General features: G+C 49.8%; 8 protein-coding genes across 8 annotated transcripts in view; 6 read left to right on the top strand and 2 right to left on the bottom strand.

The window, feature by feature from the left end:
* Window positions 1-755, top strand: part of PpBr36_06765 (uncharacterized protein) — a gene marked incomplete at both ends in the record, with an annotated part of 4,728 nt that extends 3,973 nt beyond the window's left edge. The window contains 3 exons of the mRNA XM_029893908.1: window positions 218-385; window positions 459-534; window positions 638-755. Coding sequence (XP_029745533.1) covers window positions 218-385; window positions 459-534; window positions 638-755 — 362 coding nt within the window. The remainder of the gene's footprint in view (window positions 1-217; window positions 386-458; window positions 535-637) is intronic.
* Window positions 756-2,408: 1,653 nt separating this feature from the next.
* On the bottom strand, window positions 2,409-3,311 carry PpBr36_06764 (uncharacterized protein; the record flags this gene model as incomplete). Its single annotated transcript, XM_029893907.1, has 1 exon — window positions 2,409-3,311. The coding sequence occupies one exon, from the start codon at window positions 3,309-3,311 to the stop codon at window positions 2,409-2,411; it is 903 nt and encodes a 300-aa protein (XP_029745534.1).
* A 2,039-nt stretch (window positions 3,312-5,350) lies between these two features.
* Window positions 5,351-5,779, top strand: PpBr36_06763 (uncharacterized protein; the record flags this gene model as incomplete). The annotated part of the gene is made up of 2 exons (XM_029893906.1): window positions 5,351-5,667; window positions 5,749-5,779. 2 exons carry the CDS (start codon window positions 5,351-5,353, stop codon window positions 5,777-5,779), a joined length of 348 nt encoding a protein of 115 aa, XP_029745539.1.
* A 485-nt stretch (window positions 5,780-6,264) lies between these two features.
* Window positions 6,265-7,611, bottom strand: PpBr36_06762 (uncharacterized protein; the record flags this gene model as incomplete). Its single annotated transcript, XM_029893905.1, has 1 exon — window positions 6,265-7,611. The coding sequence occupies one exon, from the start codon at window positions 7,609-7,611 to the stop codon at window positions 6,265-6,267; it is 1,347 nt and encodes a 448-aa protein (XP_029745540.1).
* Window positions 7,612-8,495: 884 nt separating this feature from the next.
* On the top strand, window positions 8,496-9,128 carry PpBr36_06761 (uncharacterized protein; the record flags this gene model as incomplete). Its single annotated transcript, XM_029893904.1, has 1 exon — window positions 8,496-9,128. One exon carries the CDS (start codon window positions 8,496-8,498, stop codon window positions 9,126-9,128), a length of 633 nt encoding a protein of 210 aa, XP_029745537.1.
* Window positions 9,129-10,278: 1,150 nt separating this feature from the next.
* PpBr36_06760 (uncharacterized protein) lies at window positions 10,279-11,139 on the top strand (the record flags this gene model as incomplete). The annotated part of the gene is made up of 2 exons (XM_029893903.1): window positions 10,279-10,547; window positions 10,680-11,139. 2 exons carry the CDS (start codon window positions 10,279-10,281, stop codon window positions 11,137-11,139), a joined length of 729 nt encoding a protein of 242 aa, XP_029745538.1.
* Window positions 11,140-12,874: 1,735 nt separating this feature from the next.
* Window positions 12,875-13,538, top strand: PpBr36_06759 (uncharacterized protein; the record flags this gene model as incomplete). The annotated part of the gene is made up of 2 exons (XM_029893902.1): window positions 12,875-13,259; window positions 13,390-13,538. 2 exons carry the CDS (start codon window positions 12,875-12,877, stop codon window positions 13,536-13,538), a joined length of 534 nt encoding a protein of 177 aa, XP_029746053.1.
* Window positions 13,539-19,841: 6,303 nt separating this feature from the next.
* PpBr36_06758 (uncharacterized protein) lies at window positions 19,842-20,423 on the top strand (the record flags this gene model as incomplete). Its single annotated transcript, XM_029893901.1, has 2 exons — window positions 19,842-19,898; window positions 19,989-20,423. The coding sequence occupies 2 exons, from the start codon at window positions 19,842-19,844 to the stop codon at window positions 20,421-20,423; spliced, it is 492 nt and encodes a 163-aa protein (XP_029746052.1).
* Window positions 20,424-23,505: the final 3,082 nt, after the last annotated feature.

Raw genomic sequence — 23,505 nt, 5'->3', positions numbered from 1 at the left:
GTGGAAATATTGTGCCTGCTTAACCCAAAGTGTGATGTTGTTCAAAGTGATATTCTCTTGGCAAATGTAGCGTCCGAAAAAAGTATATAAACCGAAGCAGACGTCTATCAAGTTCGTCCTTCTTTGTTCCAAATCATCCAGCATCAGCCAACTGTCCAGTCCACCCCTGATCTAGACGCCCTTCGCCATCCCATCGACAACATGCTTGCCCTCTCAGTCTTCGGCCTTGTGGCCAGCGTTTTCATTGGCACCGCCGCCGCCGCCCCCGTCGATTCCACCGAGGCGGGAGCTGCTCTGGTCCGCCGTGAGCAGGTCGGCTTCCAGGCATGCGATAACAACAACTTTGGCTCCTGCACCACTTTTGTTCCCGAGGAGAACAGTTGCTGTTAGCTTTTCCCCGATCCCACGCCCGCGTCGATTTCCTCTGCTCTATATACTAAATATTTTCAACTGTACAGCCGGCCTCGGCGGCCTGACCAGGCGCGTTTCCTCGATCAAAGTCCTCACTCCGGGGTTCCAATGCTTTATCTGGGAGTAAGTTATAACTGCATTGATTTCGTTCTCTCACCTCAGCCCTGCCGGTATACAACTGTACCTAGAGAGTTACAAACTAATCACGTCGATTCGCAAAAACCAGCGGAAACAACTGCAACGGCAACCGCGGTGGCCCCATCAGGATCGACAACCCCCATCCCAACCTGGGCGACTACAACTGGAACGACCGCGCCGCCACCTTTGCTTGTTACCGCCTGTGAGCCTGGTACGATTGAGTCTAGTGCTGGAGACTAATCGGTCTGGTACAATTTGATGGGGGGTTTTTTTTTTCTCGTCACTCTTTTCCCACGCCTTGAGATCCTGCTGAAGAGGCCGCAGCTGGTGACTTGGCTTTGTGGTCTCATTTCTGTATTTAGTTATTAACGACGTGAACGTACAAGATAACTTTGGAGGGGGACCCTCTAATGGCCACCTGGAGATAGCTTTGCAACTATTTCAAACCTTGTTTTCTTTTATGAATATCTCGACGAATTGCTCACTTGTGGGTTGAACGTTTTTTCATGGTGGCCAAGACTCACACATAGTATGCACGTCTTTTTGCATGTATTGCCACTCGAAGACCGGACGTGGCTTTCGACGAGCATAATACTAATGCTGACGAAAGGCGATTGGTTATCCTGCTGTACTTTTATCAATTTTGAATCAGGCAGATTAGAAAGCATGGCCATGCCTTGGGCAGCGAGGTCAAGGCTAAGCTGTCGAAGCGCTAACAGTTGAGAAGCAAACCAGAGGCAAGGTAAAGCGGTAGGGGACAATGATAAAAGGGTGTGATTATTTTACCGCAAGTAGATCTCTTTTACAGTGCGTTTATTTTGCAGTACAAAATATATCATGACTCCAAAGCCACATGTGTAATCTATACAGGGGTAGGAAACGACCAAGGGTGCACGTGACAAGTACGGCTCTTGCAACAGCAAATAATACCATTGGGCGGTAACCCTTAATTTCGCAGTTGTAATTGCGTTTAGTCCTACTAAAATCAAACGCACTGTAAAATGGACCTATTTGGGATGATAGTTTTTACCTTGGCTTGAACCGTTCGCATTGTGTTTGATTTAAGACACAAGCATGCTTTCTGCAGATAGCATCGCGAATTATGAATGGGACTCATCCTATGCTTTACCACTCTGAAAAAAGTGACGAGTCATTGAGCTGCCAGCCGTGACTGGGATGGTTTCGGTTATGCCGTCGTGAAAACGTTATCATGCCTCAGCAGATTTCGGCATTAACGGTTGAATCAGGGACAGGTTAATGCAGAGCAGCAGAGCACGCATCACTTTAACTCGTAATGTTACCTTTTAAGGAGTACACATCAACCAAGGAGATGAGAAAACATGGCAGGCTTTTTTTTTTTTTTTAATACACAAAGCGGATGCATTTCCTAATATTGGTATACCACAGCAGCTCGTAGTAGGACGCTGTTTGTGGTAGTGGAGGAGTGGGAGGTGAACAAGGAGTCATGCCGTGGCGGTCTCAGGCGTGAGTATATCAAGGAACAAGTATCAGTTGATTGAAATATCAAAAAGGTCACTGGGATTTTTGTCGTGGAGGTAAGAGAAAAGAAGAGCGGAGGCATCAGATAAGAACGAGCCGAATGACAAAGGGGAATGAAAAGGGGACAGTTTATTCATCGGTGCTAATTCTTCAAGTTGAGATGGTGAACGTGGCAACTTGGGAAGTCAAGTTTCTGAGTCGAGATTGACCGCCAGTTCAATTGCACTAAGAACATCTTGGCAAGATTGTATACATTTATTTTGTTAGTTTTCACCTTACCTTGATCTACCTTCAAATAATTCAAGGGCCCATCCCATCTCTTGTGCCCCGAGTGCTTGCCCGTTTCGACCGCAGCCGGCTCACTGTGAACCGCGCTGCGAACCGACCGGAAGTATGGCAAAAGGCGAGTCGGTGAACCTCCTGAAATAGGAACCCATGCGAACCAGAACGGCCGTGTCGGACTCTGGTCCTTCACGCTCGTACCGCCACCCGACCCTGACCGGCATGCGGTCCCTGAACACGGCCTGGTGCTCGATCATGGCGAGCAGGATGCTCTTGCACGGCGCCAGGCTGAAAAAGTCCTCGAAGCCGACGATGCCCAGCCCCTGGCGCGGGTTGCCTCTGTCCTGCGCCGACGCGGTCGGGCGGTCGACGTGGCCGAAGCTGGAGTCGACCAGGCTCGCAAACACGCGGCAGAGCCGGTGGACCGAAGGGTTCGTGATGTTGACAAAGGCCACGTTGTGGAGGAGCGTTTCGCTGGCCCGCAGCTCGAGCTTCTCGATCATGCTCGCCCAGATCATGGATATAAAGTCCGACGCTGGGATGTCCAGCAGGGCGCCGCTGCGGAGCCGATCCCCAGGCCCCTCCGCGGGGGCAAAGTACACGGTTTCGAGGAGAATCCAGCCCGCTTTGGCGTTGAAGCGGCCGTCGAGGAAGAGCAGTGGATCCTTGCTCCGGTCCCACAACAGCGCGTGGATCGTCACTCGATATACGTCTTGTGCACTGCTGCCGTAGCCCCCGACGCGCCAGGTCTGGAGAAAGCTCGTGGTGTGTCGACTGAGGTGTTGTGGCAGCTGTTGTGAGCAGCGAGCGATTTCGACGGTGAAATCGTCGAGTCGTTCTGGTGAGACTGTCCGGTCAGCTGGTATTTGGTCCGCGTCGATCGCCTGGATGAGCCTGAGCAGTCCTGCAAAGCCCGTGGTGGAACCCCGAACAGGAGGCGGTTCGTGGCGATTGCCGACGTTGTTGTTTCTGCTGGACATGGTCAGTGGCGGGAGACGTAGGACAAGATCCTTACCTGAGACTCTTGATGCTGTCTTCAACTTGCTATAGTAATCCCTGGTTAGTTAGTAGTGGCTGTTAACAAACTCTCGACTTTGTGTAAATTCAGATGCGAGAAGCTTCAGAGCATGTTGAGGAAAGCAGGTCAGGTCATTTTATGAGCAGAAGCAACAGCCTGTTTCATCCCATATTTGTTGCACTAACAAAGATTTTGACCGTTGAACATGATATCGAAACTGCAAACCAGTTTCATTGTTCCATAACTTAATACCCCGTGATATTCATCACTCTTCCTTCTGTCGCACGGCTTTGAGTCAAGATGAGGACAAAGTCTTTGTTTTGTCAACTGAGCCTGCTCGAACAATTGTTGAGAGCAGGCATGTCCAGATTCTTGTTCAATGGGTTGGCAGCTAGAGACAAAAAGCTTGGAACGATAATCCAGAATTGTATTTCTTTATCATTTCCGTCTTGTCGATTACAGGCATTAAATGAAAGATCTGGTACTTTGGCAACACACCGCTTCAAATGTCAAGTCCAATACCACTGGGATAGGATGGATTCAATTTGACTTGATGCCATGCACTCATGTACAAAAACCACCGATAGAGCATTTAGCATCCTCCCTTCCTCCATTCAACTCCTTGTCTCTGATAGTCGACTTTACCAGTCTCGGTTTTGCTCCAAAAGCGTTGAATAATCATGAGCATATTCAAAAAGTCTCCTGGCGATTCATGACGTGTCGAAGTAGCAGCGGTGATGGAGCGCGTAGATGTCCTCCTATAGGTTGTCTTTCCCTGTTGAGCGCGTAGACTTTGCTAGAAATAGTAAGGAGAGACGCTAATACAAAAGGTTTACAAGGACAATCGAACATATTACATAGCCACAATTTTTGGTCTAGGTGCAAAACAATCGGGATCCCAACGACTTGAAGTTTGCAAGGTTAAGCCATGTTGACAAGTGTTTATGCAGGGTAATTAATTGCTAATGCGAACCTCTACTAGGAGCTGGGTAAAGGATACATGATGTTCCTCGAACAGCTGAAGATCTCATCAGGCAGATCTTTGATACGCGCAGAGAATTACGTTGATCCTTATAACAGCTTACGTGGTAAGCTCTGTGCTCTGTTGAAAGTCTTGTTTGGAAAAAAGAATAAAAAAAGAAACAAAGAAAATGCAGACTAATCAATAGTACACAAAGATTAATGTTATTGGCGACAACATGTTGTATAATCCAAGTTTCAACTTGAGAATGAGCAAATTCAGTCTGCTTCATCGAGTCGTTTTTTTTTTATCTCACATTTTCAAATAAAATTTCAACAAGAAATTCACTTCTCTGATTTGCTTAATTTCCGGTAGAAAAAGGCGCTGCAGCTAGTGAACCCACCCACGGACATATCCGATTCTCCAGTTACCGCCGATCGTCCCTTACGTCGGTGAAATAGTAAGATTTGCCGACTGGGTAGTAATATGATATTTACTCATGTCCAATGGCAACACCACAAAACCTTCCCCAGTCATTGTTTTGCTATGTTTGGGCCTCCACCAGATTAAAAGACAAGACAGGAAAAAAAAGAAAATCTCTTTTCCGTTTCTATTTTCTCAGCCGGAGTCTGAATATGGCACCCAGCCCGGCAGCTGCGCCGCAACCCCATTCTGGTGCCACCGTGTAAAGGGCAGGGCTCTACCAACAACCCCAGTACAGCAGTATAGACGTCTATGTCGCTCATGCCGTTTGTTTGTTTGTTTATAGACGCTTTGGGATGTTGCCCTATTTTGGAAATACGCTCGAATGACTCTTTGGCAATGGTACTCTGGCTGAGGGCTTCCACTTCCAAGTATTTAAACTGATGCCCTGTAAGGCAAGATCAAGTAACGATTCCTGTTCTTATTCCGCATCGACATATCCGCTCATTTTCCACTACTGGCTTACTTTTCCTTTGTGATCTGCTCTCACACATACATTCTTTTTTTTTTTTTTTTTTTTTTTTTGCTTTAGTCTTGACAAACTCCATTCGACAAAAATGCGGCTAACCAACTTCGTCAGCATCCTCACGCTCGTCATCTGCGTCACAGCCGTGCCCCTCAACCGCGCCGGATCGAAAGCCGTCGCCACCAGGAACAGATGCCACGTGGCCAAGGCTGCGCGTTGCCACTGCCCTCGCGCCGGGCGCAAGAGCAGCCGGCGCCTGGTTGCCCGCGGCAAGGAAGAATACTGGACCGATGAGGAGGCCCAAGACAGCGATCCCGAAACCGACAGCGAGGACGACAAGTGCGCTACTCCCAAAAAGTATGTCAACTGCCCGAACTGCGGGGAGAAGTCTGCTGACTGCGATGATGGGTGCGTACAAAGTTTCCGGTTTTGCTCTGATCGGGCCCCGAGCTCGTGGCTAAATGACAAACCAAACTGACCATATGACAGATATTGCTACACGAACCGTGAATATTTTTAACACAGTGCTTTTCTTCGTTTGGTGGAGCCGGAGTAGTTGTCGAGGGCGTTTGTGCCTTGAGGCTCTCAGGTGTTTATTGATCTGTATCTGCAGCGTACATATTTTTATATCGTCTCAAAAATGCACAGTTTCCCAGTATAAAAAAGCTATCAATTTATAGTCCTGAATTACCAATGCTGTAGAAAGCTTGATTAATTTTGATGTTGAGCGCACACTCTTTAAACGAGATCCCGCTTATTCCAACGCCGTAACAACCAAACCACAAGCACATCTGCAGCTGCAGCTGTCCCACGCGTCGATTTTCATCTTGGAATCTCTATTCGGCATGCTATATGTGTGCTCCTTTTTCGTGAGCTGCCGCACAGATGCTTCTAGGAATTGCGTGGCACTCGGGGGAAAAAAAAAAGAAAAAAAAAAAAAAAAAAATTTAAATCGCTTTTGACCATCTGGTCTAGTTTGAACTTGAATACAACAAGCGCGAAGAGCTACGGCTTCGAAATCCATCCCTTTGGCCCTCCCCACTTGCCCTTGACCATATAGTTCTGGTACACCCAAGGGAAAAAGTCCTTCTTGAGATGGAAGAAAGCGCGGTTAGGCTCCGACTGGTCGACCAGCTTGCCAAACGTCTCCTTGGGCTGGCCGCCATACTTGAACTCGGCCAGGAGCACCTTGTCATACGAGGTAATCAAGGGGCAGGATGTGTAGCCGTCGTAGGCGAGCTCGGCGCCGTCCTTGCCGTCCAGCACCCGCAGCAGGTTACCGACGAGGACGGGCGACTGGGCCGTGATGGCGGCGGCCGTCTTGGCGGTGGGCAGGTTCGTCGCGTCGCCGATGGCCCAGACGTTGTCGAAGCGCTTGCTGCGCGTGGTGGCCTGGTCGACGTCGATGAAGCCCGTCGCGTCGACGAGCGCGCTCGACTTGACAAAGGCGTGCGGGCCCATCTTGGGCACCACGTGCATGAGGTCGAACCTCTTGGTCACGGTGCCCTTGCCGTCGGGGAGGGCAAAGGTAGCGACGTTGCCGGCGTTGACCTCGACCAGGTCGTGCTGGAACAGACCCTCGACACCCCTCTCCTTGCGCAGCCGCTCGAGCGTCGCGGCGTACTTGGGCACGCCAAACATGACCGGCAGGCCGGTGGCGAAGCTGATGCTGATAGGAGAGCTGGAAGGGTTGGAGGCGTCGTACAGACCCGCGCGCTTCCAGTGGTCGAGGGCCATCCACATGATCTTTTGTGGGGCGCCGGCGCACTTGACGACGCCGACGGGCTGGGTGAAGATTGCCGTTCCTTTCCTGAGAGACTGGATCGTGCTGAAGACCTTGGCGACGGTGTCGCGGCCGTAAATAGTCGAGACCAGGCTGCTCTTGTCGGCGAGCGCCTCGGGCAGACCCTTGATGCTGGCGTAGTCGATCTTGATTCCGGGCGCGAGGATCAGGTGCTCGTACGAGACCTTGTCGCCGCTGTCCAGCGTGACCGAGTCCTCCTCGGGGTTGAGCGACCTGACTCCATTGTTGTAGAACTTGAATTTGGGGTCGACGAGCTCCTTCATCGTCTTCTCCAGCTCCTCGGCCGTCTTGAGCCCACCGCCGACGAGGGTCCAGCCAGGTTGGTAGTGGTGGTGGGAGGCAGGGTCGATGACGGCGATGTCGTCCTGCGCAAACCTGCCGGAGCGCAGGAGCTGGTGGCTGGCGCAGATGCCACCAGTGCCCCCACCGACAACCACCACTTTGTGGCTCCTCGTTGTGCCCGTGACAGGGGACACTGTAGCGAAGCTGCGCGTCTTGCCTGCCGCCAGGGCGGGCGCGGCTGCTCTCCGGCTTGCCAGGCGAAACATGGTTGGTACTATAAATGGTTTTTGTCTCGGCAGTTGCCGGTGTCGGGGGAGAGAAGAAAAAAGCAAGCGACTGGGTGCGTTGGAGAAAAGTTCGGGTTTCGTGTTCCGCGGACGCACGAGGGTGGGGCGGAGGTGGTCAGGAACCGGGTAAGTCCTAGCACTCGGGATACATGTCTACATGTAAATAAACAGTGTGCCGTGTATCCAGTTTGTTGTCTTCTTTTCTACATCTCTTTTTTTTTTCTCGTTCCTGTCGATCAACGGGCAAAATGGTATTGACCAAGCATTGACGCAACCGCAAAAGCGGCCAGGGGCCGGCAGTCGGGCGGCATGACGCGATTCAGGGCTTGAATGGCCGCAACGAGTGGACCCAAAAAGCCACGGGTTTGCTCCTGGGTTAGGGTACGCCGTCAGATGCCTGATGACGATCTGCTCCCCACTCTCGACCGACCTACCCTGCATTGCATCTCCATCCTTGGCACTGCCGCCTAGAATCCACGCCAATTTCGTTGCCACAACTTGCCTGAAAAGACGTAGCGTCGTGTCAGATCTGACATTCAGCACATCGACTTGGAGCACCCATTGATTGTACGTACCGTACCATGCATGCAGCACTGGTAAGGCTGAGATGGCGTCTCTCTGTGCAATAGCTGCCTGCTTGGCAACTCAAAAGTTCGAAACTAAGATAAAGTTGAGGACAATCCTTCGTTCGACCTTGTGCATCGAGTCTTGGGCTTGAATAAATTTCATGATCCAACAAGGAGAAGCGGTCATCTCTATTATTCATACTCAACAGGACTGAGAAGAGCGACAGTTTTCAAACAAGCAGGATACCACAGCCATAGAAGGATTTGTTTTGTCGCACAGCAACCCCGCAGAACATCATGGCATCCTCCACCAAATTCACCCTCGAGACCTGCACCACGGCCCTCACCCCAGCCACCCCCAAGGGCGCCATCATCCTGCACGCCGTGTCGGGGTCCGGCGTCTGGGGCAAGGGCATCGCGTCCGAGATCGGCGCGATCTTGCCCGCCGCCAACATCGAGTACACAGCCTTTTGCGACAAGAACAAGTCCTCGTCCGACGAGGCCTACCCGGCCCGCGACGGCGTCACCGGCCGCGCACTGCTCATCCCGCCGCAGGCCCAGGACGCCGGCCAGGGCGCGCCAGAGGTCTACGTCGCGTGCCTCTTCACCAGCTACGGGAGCGGCGTCGCGGACGCGGACAGGGGAAAGCCGCCGCTGGACGTGCGGGACGTCATCCTGGCGCAGACGAGGCAGGCGCTGAGGGACCTGCGGCTGCAGCTGGACGACCTGGCCGGCGGGGGTGGTGGCGGCGGCAAGAGGAGCGTCGGCAGCTCGGTCGGGACCGCAGGTTTGGCTACGCCGCCCGTCATCTACTCGCCCAGGTTCAACTCGGGGGCGTTCCATGTGCCATGGGAGCAAACTGCTGCTCTGGTCGAGGAGGCTTTCGCCGGGTGGAACGGGAAGTGGTATGTCTTTGAGCGACTGAGATGAGGTAAACATGGCGCTTTGAAGACCTCATCAGATCAGGCGGTTACTTTCTAGGTCCATGGACAAAGCAGCCATTCCCCGATCTATGATTTACGATATTCAACCATAGAATATTTTTCCTTTTTTTTTTTTTTTTTTTTTTTTTTTTTTTTTTTTTGCATCCAATTGTGCAACGCGTACTATGTGAAGCAGTTGTACGGCTATCATGATTCTGGCTGACAATATTCACTTCCACAAGAGGACGACTCGCCGAGGGGCACCACGTTCAGCCACGTTCAGCCTATTGGACACTGGACAGTCTACCCCGGCATGTGGCCGAGTATTTGTGCAGCACGGAGGCGCGGAAATATATGAAGGCCAATTTGTTTGCAATTCAAATTTCATCCCAGACAGGAGCTTTCAAGATTTAGTCCCGATCAAATGGTGCGGCACGTCGGACCTGGTCAACCCTGCAAGCCAATATCTGTGACACGCGTGCGTCCTCTGTCACTCCGCTTGGCATATTTAGCCTAATATACCCGACGCAAATGGAAAATCACCGCCAGCAACCCCTCCGCGACCCGGATCTGCCAGGGTCTACAAGCCCAGAGAAGCTTATATTGCCAGCCAGGCAACGGGGTTCCCGCGAACTAACAATCTTGGCTCCCGCCAAAAAGATCTTGGCTTTCCACCCTGGCGTCAGGAAACATTGCGACCGCTTTTGATGACCTTGGAAAGTTTTCAACTTTTGTCAATGAACAAGTGACTAAGAAGGCCCTTGATCTGTGGTTCGAAATAACCACTGACTGACGTCAGCTCAAAGTTGTGGCGGAAACATCGGAGGATTATCCCGGTAGTCGCCGCTTCCAACAAAGTACACGGGGCTCCAAGCTCCGGGAGCGAGGAGCACAAGTACTGCCTCCAAACTGGCCTCGCAGGGCGGGAGGGTAAATTGCAGGGGAAAGTAATCTATGCGGGCATCGGAAAGACGGACCAGCGATTCTCCACCATCAGCCCGCAGAGTATAATACTCGAACGGCTGGTCCTGTCTCTCATTCCGGCGAGACTGCTGATTCAACCGCCAGGCTCTCTCTCTCTCTCTCTCTCTCTCTTTCTCTCTCTCCCCCCTCAACCCACCTTATCCAACCCTGCAGGCTCTCAATCTCGGCAAAATATGCTCCGCAACGTGACTCTCGCCCTCGCGGCACTTGTTCCTTTTGCCCTAGGCCAGGTCAGCGAGGGCTTTGAGAGCGGGCTGGACGCCACGGCGTGGCCGACCTATGCACCCGACTGCAGCCAGGGCGGCAAGATCACTCTGGACACGTCGCAGGCGCACAGCGGCAAGAACTCGGTCCGGGTCGACGGCGCGGGCGGCTACTGCGGGCACATATTTTTTGGAACCACAAAGGTGCCGAGCGGCGATGTATACGTCAGGACATGGCTGTAAGTTTGATGGTCTGCACTGCCTTGTTGTCAATTCGTTATAAAAAGAAAACACATGTTTGCAGAAGCAAAACAGAAAAAGAGACCATGCGTGACTGAATCTCACACCCCCTTCCAACAAATAAACCACAGCAAAGCATCCCGCGCCTTCACCGACGCGCACGTAACCTTCATCACGATGCCGGACGCGGCCCAGGGCGCCAAGAAGCACCTGCGCGTGGGCGGGCAGAGCAAGATCCTCATGTTCAACCGCGAGACGGACGACGCGACGCTGCCGGACCTGTCGCCGCAGGGCATCGCCGCGTCGGCGGCCCTCCCCGCCGGCAGCTGGCAGTGCCTCGAGTACCACCTGGGGCCGGACGGGACGCTCGAGACGTGGCTCAACGACCGGGCCGTCGCGGGCCTCACCAGCAAGGCCGGGGTCGCCAACGCCAACGCCGCCCAGTGGCAGCGCAGCACCATCAAGCCCAAGGTCTCGGCCGTCTACTTTGGCTGGGAGTCGTACGGCGGCGACGTAAACACCTTTTGGTACGACGACATTGCCGTCAGCTCGCAGCGGGTCGGCTGCGGGAATGCTACTGCGGCTGTCTGAGGCCATCTGGAGGCGCGAGTTGAGAGGGAGGGCTGGGAGGTGAGAGGTTACATCTGTCGTGGCATAGGTGATGAATAAGGCTGTACATAACTTGGTCCCAAAAACACCTTTTTTGAGAGCTTTTGTCTTCTGCCCCTTTCAACCGCTCAAGATGGTAAAACAACGTGGGACTATGGGTAGGCGACTGTGGTTTGCACTCAGTAACTTTTTTTTTTTTTTTTTTTTTGCGCAGGGTTTCATTGCTGTAATTTCCCCAGCAAAAGGCGGGCGGACCACACTGATTCATGCCCCCTTTTTTCCCCCATTGGTAAACACTTATCCGATCCTTCTCTCTCCCTCTACTCCCCGCGCCAACTCCGTTGTCCGTGCAAACGAGCCTTGCTTAGTTCATGTTGGGCAAGTAAAAGCGAGAGATTGTGGTTTTGCGAGCGTGCGAGATGTAAAAAGAGCCATGCGCAAGAGCTTCTCATATTAGATGCTTCAGGGACCGGTGGGATGCTGGCGCATAATAGGAACTGTCCATCCTGGTGAATTTAACGTGTCCCTATAGTCGCGTCTGTGCAATCTGGGGTAGTTGGTGCCCCAAGCTTTCCTGGTATGGGTAAGCTTTGCTTGCCAACTTTCCATAAGGCGGCATCTAACTTTTTCAACTTGGACGTTCTCGAAAGGATTAAAGTAGCGCAAGTAGCAAGGTGCAGGATTCCCGATAATGTTACGGGGGGCCTCTGAGACCTCCAGGGAGTGGCCTGGGGGAGGCCTGGTTGATTGCGCCAGAGATTGCCCGGCGCAGATTGCATCGTGTTCCCCAGATGGATGGGGTCTCTCTAACTTTTAACCTCACGGCCCGCCCTCTTTCCTATGTGATAAAGTTTACCCCTCGTTGATCTGACTGAGCAATGAATTGCTGCTAAAGACAACACCGACCGCCGCTCTACAGCAGCTACTGTAGCAGTAATCCGGCTGGACTGGCAAGACCGGTTCCCCATGGATGCTATTGATTCTCCGCCCGCTGCCAAGCACCCCCAACGCCTCCACCATCCCCACTCACTTGGCGGTTACGTCACACCCCAAACACTTGTTTTTCTCGGTCTTTTGTTTTTTTTTTCTTGGCTCGTGCAAGCTTTCCCTGAAGCATTTCTTCCAAGAAAACAAAAACAAAAGAAGAGAAGAGGGTTACTTGGCCAATACGAGCAGCCAAATCAGGGTCCGATGGCAAACAGGTGCGAGAGCCCCCCCCAACTGGCCGGGGAATATCAGGTTTGGTCGCCACAATTCCTGCTTCTGACCCGGGAGGCGCACTCGGTATCTGGTCTGCTATCAACTACACCGCCGATCAGCTCGGCTCTGCTGGACCCTGACGTCTTTTCTCTGTCGGAATGCGGAAGGAAGGCACTAAACGATACGGTCGGTGGCGAGCTGGTGAGGTCAATGGCTTCGTATTGCGTCCTTTGTCGCCGGTGAGATGCGCTGGATGACGGAGGTTGCTGTCAATGCCTGGTTATGCTTTACAACTTGCAAGGAGAATCTGATGACGGTGTGGTTTGAAATCTTCAAGCCTCTTCTATAAAGACAACGATTGGTGTTAGCCGCCAATCTCTTTTACGTTGCTTACCATCATCATCAATATACTCTAACCATCAAGACATGAAAGGAAGTTTGTTTTAGAGATCGCCGTTTCCTAGCTTTATATTCACATCTTTTGACTCCAAACACTTGATACTTGGTTAATTTCAAAATGAACTCATACGGAAACAACGGTTACTCCAACGGCATGAATGGCGGTATGAATGGCGGTATGAACAATGGCATGAACAATGGCATGAACAATGGCATGAACAATGGCATGAACAATGGCATGGGCGGTGGTATGGGCGGCGGCATGGACAGTGGCATGAGCGGAGGCATGAACAACAGCTACGGTAACCGAGGCGGCCGCGACAACTACAACAACGGCGGCAGCTACGGCAGCTCCAACATGAACAGCGGTTCGTGCGGCCACAGCTCGCACGGCAGCTACGACAACCACGACTCCCACTCCAGCCGCCCGTCGAACCGCCGCCGGTCCAGCTCTCGGTCCAGCCGTTCGTCCAGCCGGTCGTCCCACAGCCGTAGGCGCCGCGGTAAGTCATTTGACAGCTCGTATCCCAGATATCCTCCACTGACTCGCTTGTCCATGCTCCCTACCCCACATTGCTTTTATCGTGACTTTTTGTCCTCCCAGCTGACTGATTCGTGCGTGAGGTCACCCAGACTCGGACAAGAAGTCGGGCGGCTCCGGCTTCTTCGGCTTGGGGGGCAGCAGCGACGACAAGAAGGACAAAAAGGAAAAGACCTTCAAGGACAAGATCTCGGACAGCATCATTGACGGTGCGGCCAAGATGGCAAAGGAAAAGTGGTAAAGAGCAAGTGCCATAATGCGTGTGTGTGTGTGTGTGTGTGTGTGTGTGTGTGTGTGTGTGTGCGTGTCGTGAGATCGGGGTGCGCAGAGGTAATGACTCGGTAATATTGGGCTGCTCGAGTGGGGGGGGGGGGGGGGCTTATTTTGTGGCTGATTTAATAAACAGCGAAAATCTATTTTTGACTCTGCATGCTTGCGCCAAGATGTCCGCTTTCGTGCATTGTTACCCACTAATCTCTTCTTTTCCTTCTTCAAAAGACCCATCGGGTAGGTGTTGCGACGTTCCCCCATGGCATGTCGAGGCGACTCCGATCCTCCATCAGTCAACCCAAGATCCACCAGTCAATAGTTCTGCAGGTGCTGAGCCTCGTGTTCAGCCCGCCTCTTAACGGAGATTGACAGATTCGTCACAGGGCATATCCTTGAGTTTTCTTTTTTCTCTTATTCTCATGCTGCCCTTTATGTCATCTTGGTCGCATGCCAGCAGGGATTAGCTTTCTTGAGAATTGTCTAGGGCGGGAACCAATGTTGCCCAGCTGGTTACTTGAGATCTAGAGTATTTACTCATTTATTCATTCATTTTTTTCGGTTATATCTACGCTTTTAACATAAGCCAGCTAGCTGTAGTCTATGGGCTAGGCCAGGTAAAAGTATCCAAGCGACAGGTGCGTCTGAGACAAGAGAAAAATAACGTCAGCAGTAGCAACAAACTTGTGTATAAGCACCTACACGACTCAGCACTCATTTTATTATTCGTAGAGTCAGGCAAATAATGTGCCGATAATACGAACGCAGGTAAAAGCAGCTGTCCCTTTTTTACATTTTGTCAAGATATATTAGGAAAATAAGGATTAACGGCACAAGGGGTTGACTGGGGTCTCAAGGAAGCGATGACACAGGGTAATTGCTGCTAAGCAGTCCTGACATAACGCTGCTTTATATGCTAACGGATCTTGGCTTACATATATTATGCTCCTTGAAATAACCTCCCTGCTCTTAGTTGTCTGTCTCCAGAAGTCAATATTATACAGATCAGGTATCCATTCCGTCCTGTACTCTTTACCGGATGGTTAAGGTATTTATTGACAAGCGCCTCTCTCGCTGGTACTCGACTCCGCAAAGTTCTGTCCTTCCTGGTTTTTTTTGGTTTTTTTTTTTCATCCTGACCCAGCTGCCTTGGTCGCAACATTCTCGTCCACACCTCCATGAACAATTCCTCCTGCCGCTTCGAAAATTCAATTCTAGACGTGGTAACATCCCACTACAGCCATGCGCTCTTCAGCATTAATTCTCTGTTTCGCCGCCGCTTTTTGTCAAGCTGTTCCGCCGCAAATCCCCACAAAACTTTTTCTCCCTGACGTTGTGTCGCCCTTGAAAGTTCTCAAGGATGGTCGCATATCTCTGCATTTCAGAAAAGGCCCGGCAGCCCAATTGAATTATCACCCAGATGAAGCTGCACAATACATAAAGAAAGGAGCTCTGTATATATCAACATCGAGCACTTTTGAACCTGCCAAGAATCATTTGATAAAGAAATATCCAGGTGGCAGGCCGAGATACGTTTACCAGATTGATACAGTGGGGATAGAAGACCGTTTCAAGTCTGTTGAGCAATTGTATTGGGCACAAGCGAAGGAGAACCCGCACAAAGCGGAATCGGAGGTGTTCGCGACTCGATCGATTCCAGTAGACAACATTGACGGCTGGTACAAGATTAATGGACCAAACAGTTGGGAGTGGGTACCAAGATTGAGACCCGGGTCGGAAATGGAGGAAAGCAATGTTGGCAGAAAGAAGGCGACCAAAAAAGGATGGCCAAAGTGGCGGTGAGGGCATATGCGGTTATGTGCAAAAAGAAAATAGTTGTTTTTAATCCCCAATGCTGAGTTTCTTGAATATCCAGTGTGGCCAAATCAGAATGTGGTGTAGGCGAAGACGTGGATCAAAGTTTTGCCTATCTTTAGTCAATGCAAAGCAGCAGATAATACCGGGATAGCACCGAGTATCGCGCGATGAAAAGTTGCGATGAAAATATAGCCGTAATGTACAACCAACCACGTTGACTTGTTCTTGTCGATTCCTCGTCCCTCCATATGCATTATATCCTTCCTTATCCCCTTCACCTGGCAATCGCGCCCTAATCTCTCCATCCCATCTTTCGTTTTGCTCTTTGCTCTCTGAAGTAAGTTATGCACTTATTATGGCACAATGGGACAAGTTCATCCTCCCATGCAGCATACAAATATCCCTGTTGTTGATAATGAATATAGCACTCTGCCAAACACCACTTATACTTATTGGTGTACAGGTCACCGATCTGAAGTTCCATCGGATCAATCGGTTCATTTAGGTAGAATAAGTATCTCTGTTTATCTTTATCCGATAGAGTTGCGGCGCGAGGGATAGAAGTGGGTTGAGAAGATCCCAGGAAATTAGTAGCAACGCCGCATGCAACAAAGGCCATGATGAATGGGAAGCGCATTTTGCCAGTCAAAACCAATTTGGGTTGGTATTTGTGCGAGGGGATGAAGACCAAAAAAAAAGAAAATGAAAAAAAAATGAAAAAAAGAAAGAAAGAAAAAAGAAAGAAAAGGGTAATTGTCAACAATGAAAATTTACATTTATTTACATTAGAAAAGGGATGAAAGTGCTCAAATTTTCATGGAAAACATGTATTACCATTCCAGGGGCTCAATGGCTGCTGCAGTTAATTCGTTGCAAGGCTTGTTGCACTGCTGTTTAGCTTTTTTTTTTTTTTTGGTAACCTGTGGAAATATTATCAGGCGACAATCTAAATAAGCCAGAGTTATAAATCAGTTCTATTAATAATGCGCCACAAGAGACTAACAATTTGCCGTACTTACCAAAGGCACAGGTCCTTACCTAGTCAGGGAGCGGCAAGGCATGATTTAATGCACTAACCTACCAATCAAATCAAGGAACAAAGGACCACTGGCACACAATGACTTGTATGTTATAATAGACTGTGTTGCTATTAGTCTCAGTAACTCTGGTCTCCCTCGACTCTTGAATGTTTTCCCACGTGGAAAATGGTGTTGTTGTAAGGATTAAGCCCAAGGCTTATACTTTAATAACCCTAGCAATCCGTCGGCCACAACGTTCGCAGGCACCTCCTCACCAGATTTTTGAACCTCGACGCGTTTCTCAGCAGCTTTGTCATCTTTGTACTTGGATTTTTTCCTCAGCCGTCGACCCTCGTTTTAGGGTGTAAATTTAATATACCGAGACCTTTTGACATCTGTCGGGTCGAGAGTGTTATGAAAATCTTCAGAGGGAATCCTTTGATGCAAACTGAGTGTTTGGCTGAAACCCCACTTTGCAACCTTGGACAACAAAGTAAATCAAGTAAACCTACGGACATTAAAAGAAAATTTTCAAAATGACCTTTTAGTATCTCTCAGGAGACGGACAGCCAAGTGCGTAATGTGCCAAGTTCTACGCCTTTCAGTAGATCTTGTAGTATGACAGTAGTACAACATTAAAGTCGTCGTAAATTGTGACTTATGATGGTGTGACTTGCGGTGGACTAGTGCATAGTCAGCAAAGCTAGTCTTGACGCAGATTGAAGGGCTACAGTAATCGCACAAGCTCGTGCCGCAATGCAGTAAAACGAGATGAACGGCAGAAAGGCTATTGATAGTTTTTCCTTTAACCCCGATATACAAGTCAGGGATCGCATGCCAGGACAGGTTGAGGTGCCGCAATTGAGTATCCGGACAAAGCCATTTCATGTGGAAATTTGAACAACTTTCGAGGCGCACCTGTCCAACTCTTGTAGGGTCCGACGAGGTGTTTGTAAACTCAGAGTTTGCTGGGTGTTTTAGTGTATTGGCGTGTGTGCTGATTTACCTCTAATTGATTATCTGCGAGGGGCGCCAGGCTCAGTGCAACCCTGGCTTAGAGCAGGAATCATGCAGATTGGCTTTTGAACGCGTTGGATTTGTCGAACTTATCGCCCGCGCCGTGGGCAAGGATGCCAAGATTAAGAAGTCAAGGGGACGTGCGAGATAATGAGCGATTTCAACCCAGGGAATTTGCGCTTCGTACCTGTTGAGTGAAAGTAAATGTGCACAGGATTTCGAAACGGTAAAACGACAAGCATAACATATGTTTTCAAGTTCTATACAGTCCAACATCTAGATATCCAAATGGAAGTACGGTCACTGACTCGAAGCAAAGGGCAATCCGAGGATGTGATAGCTTTTTTTTGGTATAGACATCAAAGTATATCCTGCTTTCCGGGTCCATGCAACGGGAGCAGCATGTTATTTTTCACAAATGAGGGTAGAGCCAACCCCAAGCCCGCAGGGTGGTGTTTGCATCACCTAGACCCGGCAGGGGCCACAGGTCGGTGCTAGAAACAGACCGGAAACGCAGTAATAGCTACGTGGTGAACTGATGCGAAATCCCGGCTACTCTTTCTATAGTTTCCAAACAACACAAGTGGAAAACCCTGTTTTTAGAGATTCCCTTGATTGATTTCTGGGCAGAATGCGGAGGAGGTAGCATGCTTCCAAAACTTTGTGCTGGCAACGTTGATGTATGGACACGAAGATTTCTAGTCTTGAGAATATTTTCCTTGGCCCGGAATTGCCAAGTCCTAGGTATGTAGTTATATAGGTTGTCAGCTGAGCCCTTTGACAGCATGTACCAGACCCTGGCTCTCGATAGAGTTAAAGTTAGGGGTGGAATTCTCAAAGTATAGAGGAACACGAATCTTGGCACTGTCCGGATGCAAGGAGCATTACAGCGTCTCGTACTGTGTTCAATTGGCTACAGGGAACGCCGTACCTGATAGAATTCGGTGGAAGATGCCGTAATCTTTACTATCCTTCGACTGGCTGTCCACGATAAGAGTTGAAGGCCGGTCCAATCGCGTGGCGACTCGGGGATGAAAACCACGCCAGAGCCTACTGCGCTTCCTTAGTGACAAGAACAACCTTGAACTCCAGCAAGTGGGTCCCCTCTTCACCAAGGGCCTCCTGGTCGCCAATGTCGGTCCGAAGGAAGGGCGACGATAAGCGACAGTCCATTTTCCCCCATTCCATGGCACACATCTCTCACAAAAGTGACATCTCCCAGGTTTACACCATTCTTTGGGAGAAATCTTTTTGATAATTGCAAAGTATGTCCAAGGGAAGAATGAATTGTTAACGCAACACCGACCAAACGAGGGTGGCTTTGGAGGACAAACGAGAGTCTGGGCGGCTGCGCCTTTTGCTAGCAGCGTGCGATTTGAGCTTCTTTTTTTTTTTTTTTTTTTTTTTTTTTTTCGCAGCTTCTAATTGTATTTCTCCATAACCGCAGGAATAAAGTTTCATTGGCAACGAGGTGACAGCAGTCACGGGAGAGATCGAAAACCCACGTGTTCAAGGGGGATCGGACAGTCTTGGTCCTACATAGGAAAGACCAGCCGAAAGGGCGACGGGGTCAAGGGCAGCTTCACGTGTCCAAGACGCTAGAGAGCTCTTGGCACTAATTAGACGCGAACCCAATATTGAGAGACATGAGAAAGTGATAGCGGGCAGTGCCGTGGAGTTTGGCCAAGCCGCATGAGATAATTAATTGAACTCTCGTTTCTCTTGAGTGCAATTGAACTTGGGAAATTTGAAATGCTACGTCCTCTTGTCCTTAGAAGTGGCGACAATGACACACGAGCGTCAGTAAGCAAATTAGATTGCAGACTTTGAGTAGATCTCTCAGTGCCCCCGCCTGAGATCCGATAGAGCAAGGCCGGCATATCCTGAGTTGAAGCCCAGCGCTTCGCTCCGGCAGGGTTGGGGAGTAGTCATGTCATGACAGCCTGCTAATCCGAATGCGGGAGAATGTGGAGGGCCGGTTCCCAAGTCCATGGGACTGCATACCCGCATGTCATACTCAATCGCGTGCAGAGCCCCACCTCACCCCTTCCCTTGGGACCTGGCCACCACGACAGACTTCCTGATGCGGTTATATTCGCCGCGTGGATTCTTCGGGCGTTGCGCGGCGTCTTCGGACTCTCCATAGGGGATGGTACCATCTGACGCTGGTGCCCCTGAATAGAGCCATATTGGATGGTTCTGCGATAGCAAACCTCTAGGGGCAATGGGCATTGTGTCTATTCCGTCGATGAAGATATAAAGTCGCAACATCCAGCCCCGAGTTGAGGTTTGTTCGGCCTCCATCTCAGAGTATCATTCACTCAAACCATTCGCTTTCCAACCATTTCAGCTTTGGTCATTCTTTACACATTATAATCGACTTTTTCTCACAAGTTCGAGTCCGAACCCCTCAAACCGTCAAGATGCAGTTCTCCACCATCACCACACTCCTCTTTGCCGGCGTTGCCGCTGCGATGCCCGTAAGCAGAACCATATATATATCTAGAATCAAGATATATATCTAAAATCAAGTCTTCACCTTCACAGCTAACCCTGGCTTCACATTGCAGCAGCAAGCAACCTCCACCTCCACCTCCTCCGCCGCCGCTCCCTCGGCCACCTGCACCCCGGGCCCCGTGGTGGACTACACGGTCCAGAGCAACGACACCCTGACCATCGTGTCGCAGAAGCTCAACTCCGGCATCTGCAACATCGCCACGCTCAACAACCTCGCCAGACCCGACTTCATCGCCGTGGGCGCCGTGCTCAAGGTCCCGACCGCCCCTTGCGTCATCGACAACGTCTCGTGCCTGGCCAAGCCCAGCGACAACAACACCTGCGCCACCGGCGTGTCCCCCTACTACACCATCGCCTCGGGCGACACCTTCTTCCTGGTCGCCCAGAAGTTCAACCTCAGCGTCGAGGCCCTCCAGGCCGCCAACCCCGGTGTGGACCCCCTCCTGCTCCAGATCGGCCAGGTCATCAACATCCCGATCTGCAATTAAGCTGTGTCGTGCGAGAGCTTTCGGCGGAGAAGCTGTGAGCGGTCGAGGACGTGTAATGATAACAGACGCCGGTTATGGCGTTAGCAGCAATGCTACTATAGAAATAAAATTAATATCCTTTTTTTTTTTCTCGCAATCATCTGGATTTACTCCACCTGTGGTAGTCATGAATCCATCGATAATGGACAGGCCCATTGTTGTCCCCGGCGCAGATCTCGGTACCAGCCGGGGAAAATCCGACGTCGAGAAGACCCCCATGCGACTTGTCTGATTACCATTGGCAAATGAAAGAATCACGTCGCCAGCTGGGTATTTTAATTTTCAGCATCTCTTCAATGCCTGAATCGAGAAAAGGATTTTGATTCGTGTCTTTTCACTCAGACAGCTCTACCACTTTCAACTGGCGTCGGAAGTCTTGGCCGTTGTCAGCAAGTGCCCAGTTGTTTTTATCGTTCCTGGTCCCTCTTCTTTTTCCTAACTTCCTTGTCGTTTTTTTTTTTCTTTTTTTTTTGCCCTTATCCATCTCATGATTGAATGTGCTATGGTCAGTCCGAATTTCAGATTCAAAGCTGTTACTCTCACTGGTTGAAGCCGCAATGTATTCTTTTCGAGAGGTAACCGGGCTGGTCATCCATCTCGTTTGTAGGTCACAACATGTTTTGCCTCCTGACAAGCTTTTCAACTACAGGCGAACCATTTTTGAATAGGTCAGATTTCATGATGCAAGTTTCATTTCACGCAACAGATTCCTCTGGTAACTGATGTTTTACGAATCACTGAAACTGCTGTTCTTGGCAAATATCTCTACTTTCACAACCGAAGCACTACTAGGCAGCTAGCTGGGCAGAATTCAGTTTTGCTGCCCGATATGTATTTTAGTGACTTCCATCGACGGGAAAGTTCGTTTCTTTTGGCCCGAAAGTCGCTTTATAGAACGGAATCGGTCACCTTGACCAAGGAAATACGAAACGGGCCATCTGGATAGACCAAATCATAGAGTCTCGGGTCATGCAAGTTTAACAAAAATACGCATTCGAAGATTGGGATTCCGTTTCAACAGCAAAGCCAGCCCTGTGACCCGACCCGAACCGGACGCACATTTACACATGGGGCGGGAGCAGCACTGACGAAAAGGCCAACAGGCTTTTGAGCAATTTTGACGACATTGGAACGCGTGCATTTCATATGCAAAATACTGCAGGCGCCCACATGGTGTCCATCACTGCCAGTGATTCACTGGTGGTGTCGCCGGAAGGACAATGGCTCCTTTGATTGCCGCGGCGGTCGAGTTTTGTTTCTCCCGGGACCGTTCACAACGACCGCACCACGTTGGCGAGAATGCCGTGGAGGAAACGGGGGCTCTTGGGAGTGGTCGGTGACACCGCCAAGTCCGACGTGGCGCGCAGTCTCCCCCGCGACTCTATTTGATTCCAAAACAGACCATGTAAACCGATGTAAGCGATCCTAGGCGGCCTTGATTGTGCTAAAGTAGGTAGTTGGAGAATAATAGGGTAGGGTAATCACCGAAAAAGGCGCCAGAGAGCCTACCAAGCCCAGCGGTCCTAGGGGCAACCTTTGTCATATTTATGTAGTATAATTGAATTGAAATCAACGTCTGACAAATTAGGTAGGGCTGTAAGGTCTAATTATTATATATGTAAAATAAAATTCCTCTGCTACGAGATCTTTCAACACATGAATTTCGATTAACTCATAACCCGGCTTTACACTGCCGGGCGTTGTCCTTTCAAATAGTCTTGTAGGTTCTATCCATCCACAATCGTTTGTAATCTGAACGACAACAGAATGGCCGCCATATTCCGCCTTGACGAACTCCCCAGCTATATCAGCATAGCCGCAGACCACGTCGTTGTGGATTGTTGTTGATAAAATTTGTAACGCACACATTGGCATCAAATCCTCATATGTTCGGAGTTTCTTTTCCAGTGTTCACGTGCAGCCAGCCCTGCACCTGTAGCTATTAAAGCCTCAGCACAAACTCACATAATTTGCGTGATCGTATGTTCCCGGATCTATGCTTTACAGGCCGTACGACCGATAATACCTTGTATAACTGGGCTGCTTACTCGTAATGCTTTATTTATAAGAATACCTACCCTACATTCCGCACACCAGTTATTACAACCAGATGATTGGGCTGGTGCCGGGGAGATTAGGTGGCTGCAAACCCCTCCTAATAACACGCGCTCAGGAGAAATATCGCCGTCAAAACACAAGATTGTACAAGGACCGAATGATAAAGCTCCACATGATCGCGAACGCATGATCGCTATTAATCTTGGGGAATTAATACTAATGCCAAAAGAGTAATTTTAACTAACGTTGGGCACACCCCTGTTGACCACCCCTTCCCCCTGTCAGCCCTCCAAAAATAACAAAACCGGTATTTTTATCCTCAAAGTTCTTTTGTAGATATTTCAACAAATTTATCATATTTGAAGCCTTTTTTACTGTCCTTTATTACAAGTTCCCAATGGAATGATATACCAAAAGTCGGGTTATTTTTGTAAAAATCCAGCCCCCAAACTCATCTTTATCATTACTATTTTACCCCGCCAGCCACGCTAAACCTGGGGTCGTATAAAAAAGCCCCTAACCCCCGGTTTGAGCGCTTTTTTCCAGCGTGTCCCATATGGTGATTGCGTTTTTTTCAGTCTGAAATCTTTATCAATAACGGATATTGTATTAAGGATTTCCAATATATGTATGGCAGCAAGACAATTTGAAGCTTTACTTTTATTTGCTTTTGAATGTCATATATGCCTTGACAATTGACACATACGAATAACCCCAAAAGTCCAGCAGAACCTGAGCATGCAACTATTTCCTCGGGTCCCGTGTATAAAGCCGTTGTTTGCATATTGCATTCGTGGCATTGGGTACCTTGCACATTCAGGCTTACTCGGGCGCTGGCGATTGGGCTCTCCTTTGCTCTGAATAGTTGTCGTTTTGCAGTAAGCCTTTTGCGTTTAAATAACCCATGAAAACCCTAACATTCTGGCATTTATTCCCAGAACGTTAAGAGCTGAAATGCCTGCAAAAAAAAAAAAAAAAAAAAAAA

This window comes from Pyricularia pennisetigena (assembly GCF_004337985.1).
Source record: "Pyricularia pennisetigena strain Br36 chromosome 4 map unlocalized Pyricularia_pennisetigena_Br36_Scf_6, whole genome shotgun sequence".
Lineage (NCBI taxonomy): Eukaryota > Fungi > Ascomycota > Sordariomycetes > Magnaporthales > Pyriculariaceae > Pyricularia > Pyricularia pennisetigena.
Note: the sequence above shows the minus strand (reverse complement) of the source record. Positions and strands in the feature narration are given on the sequence as shown.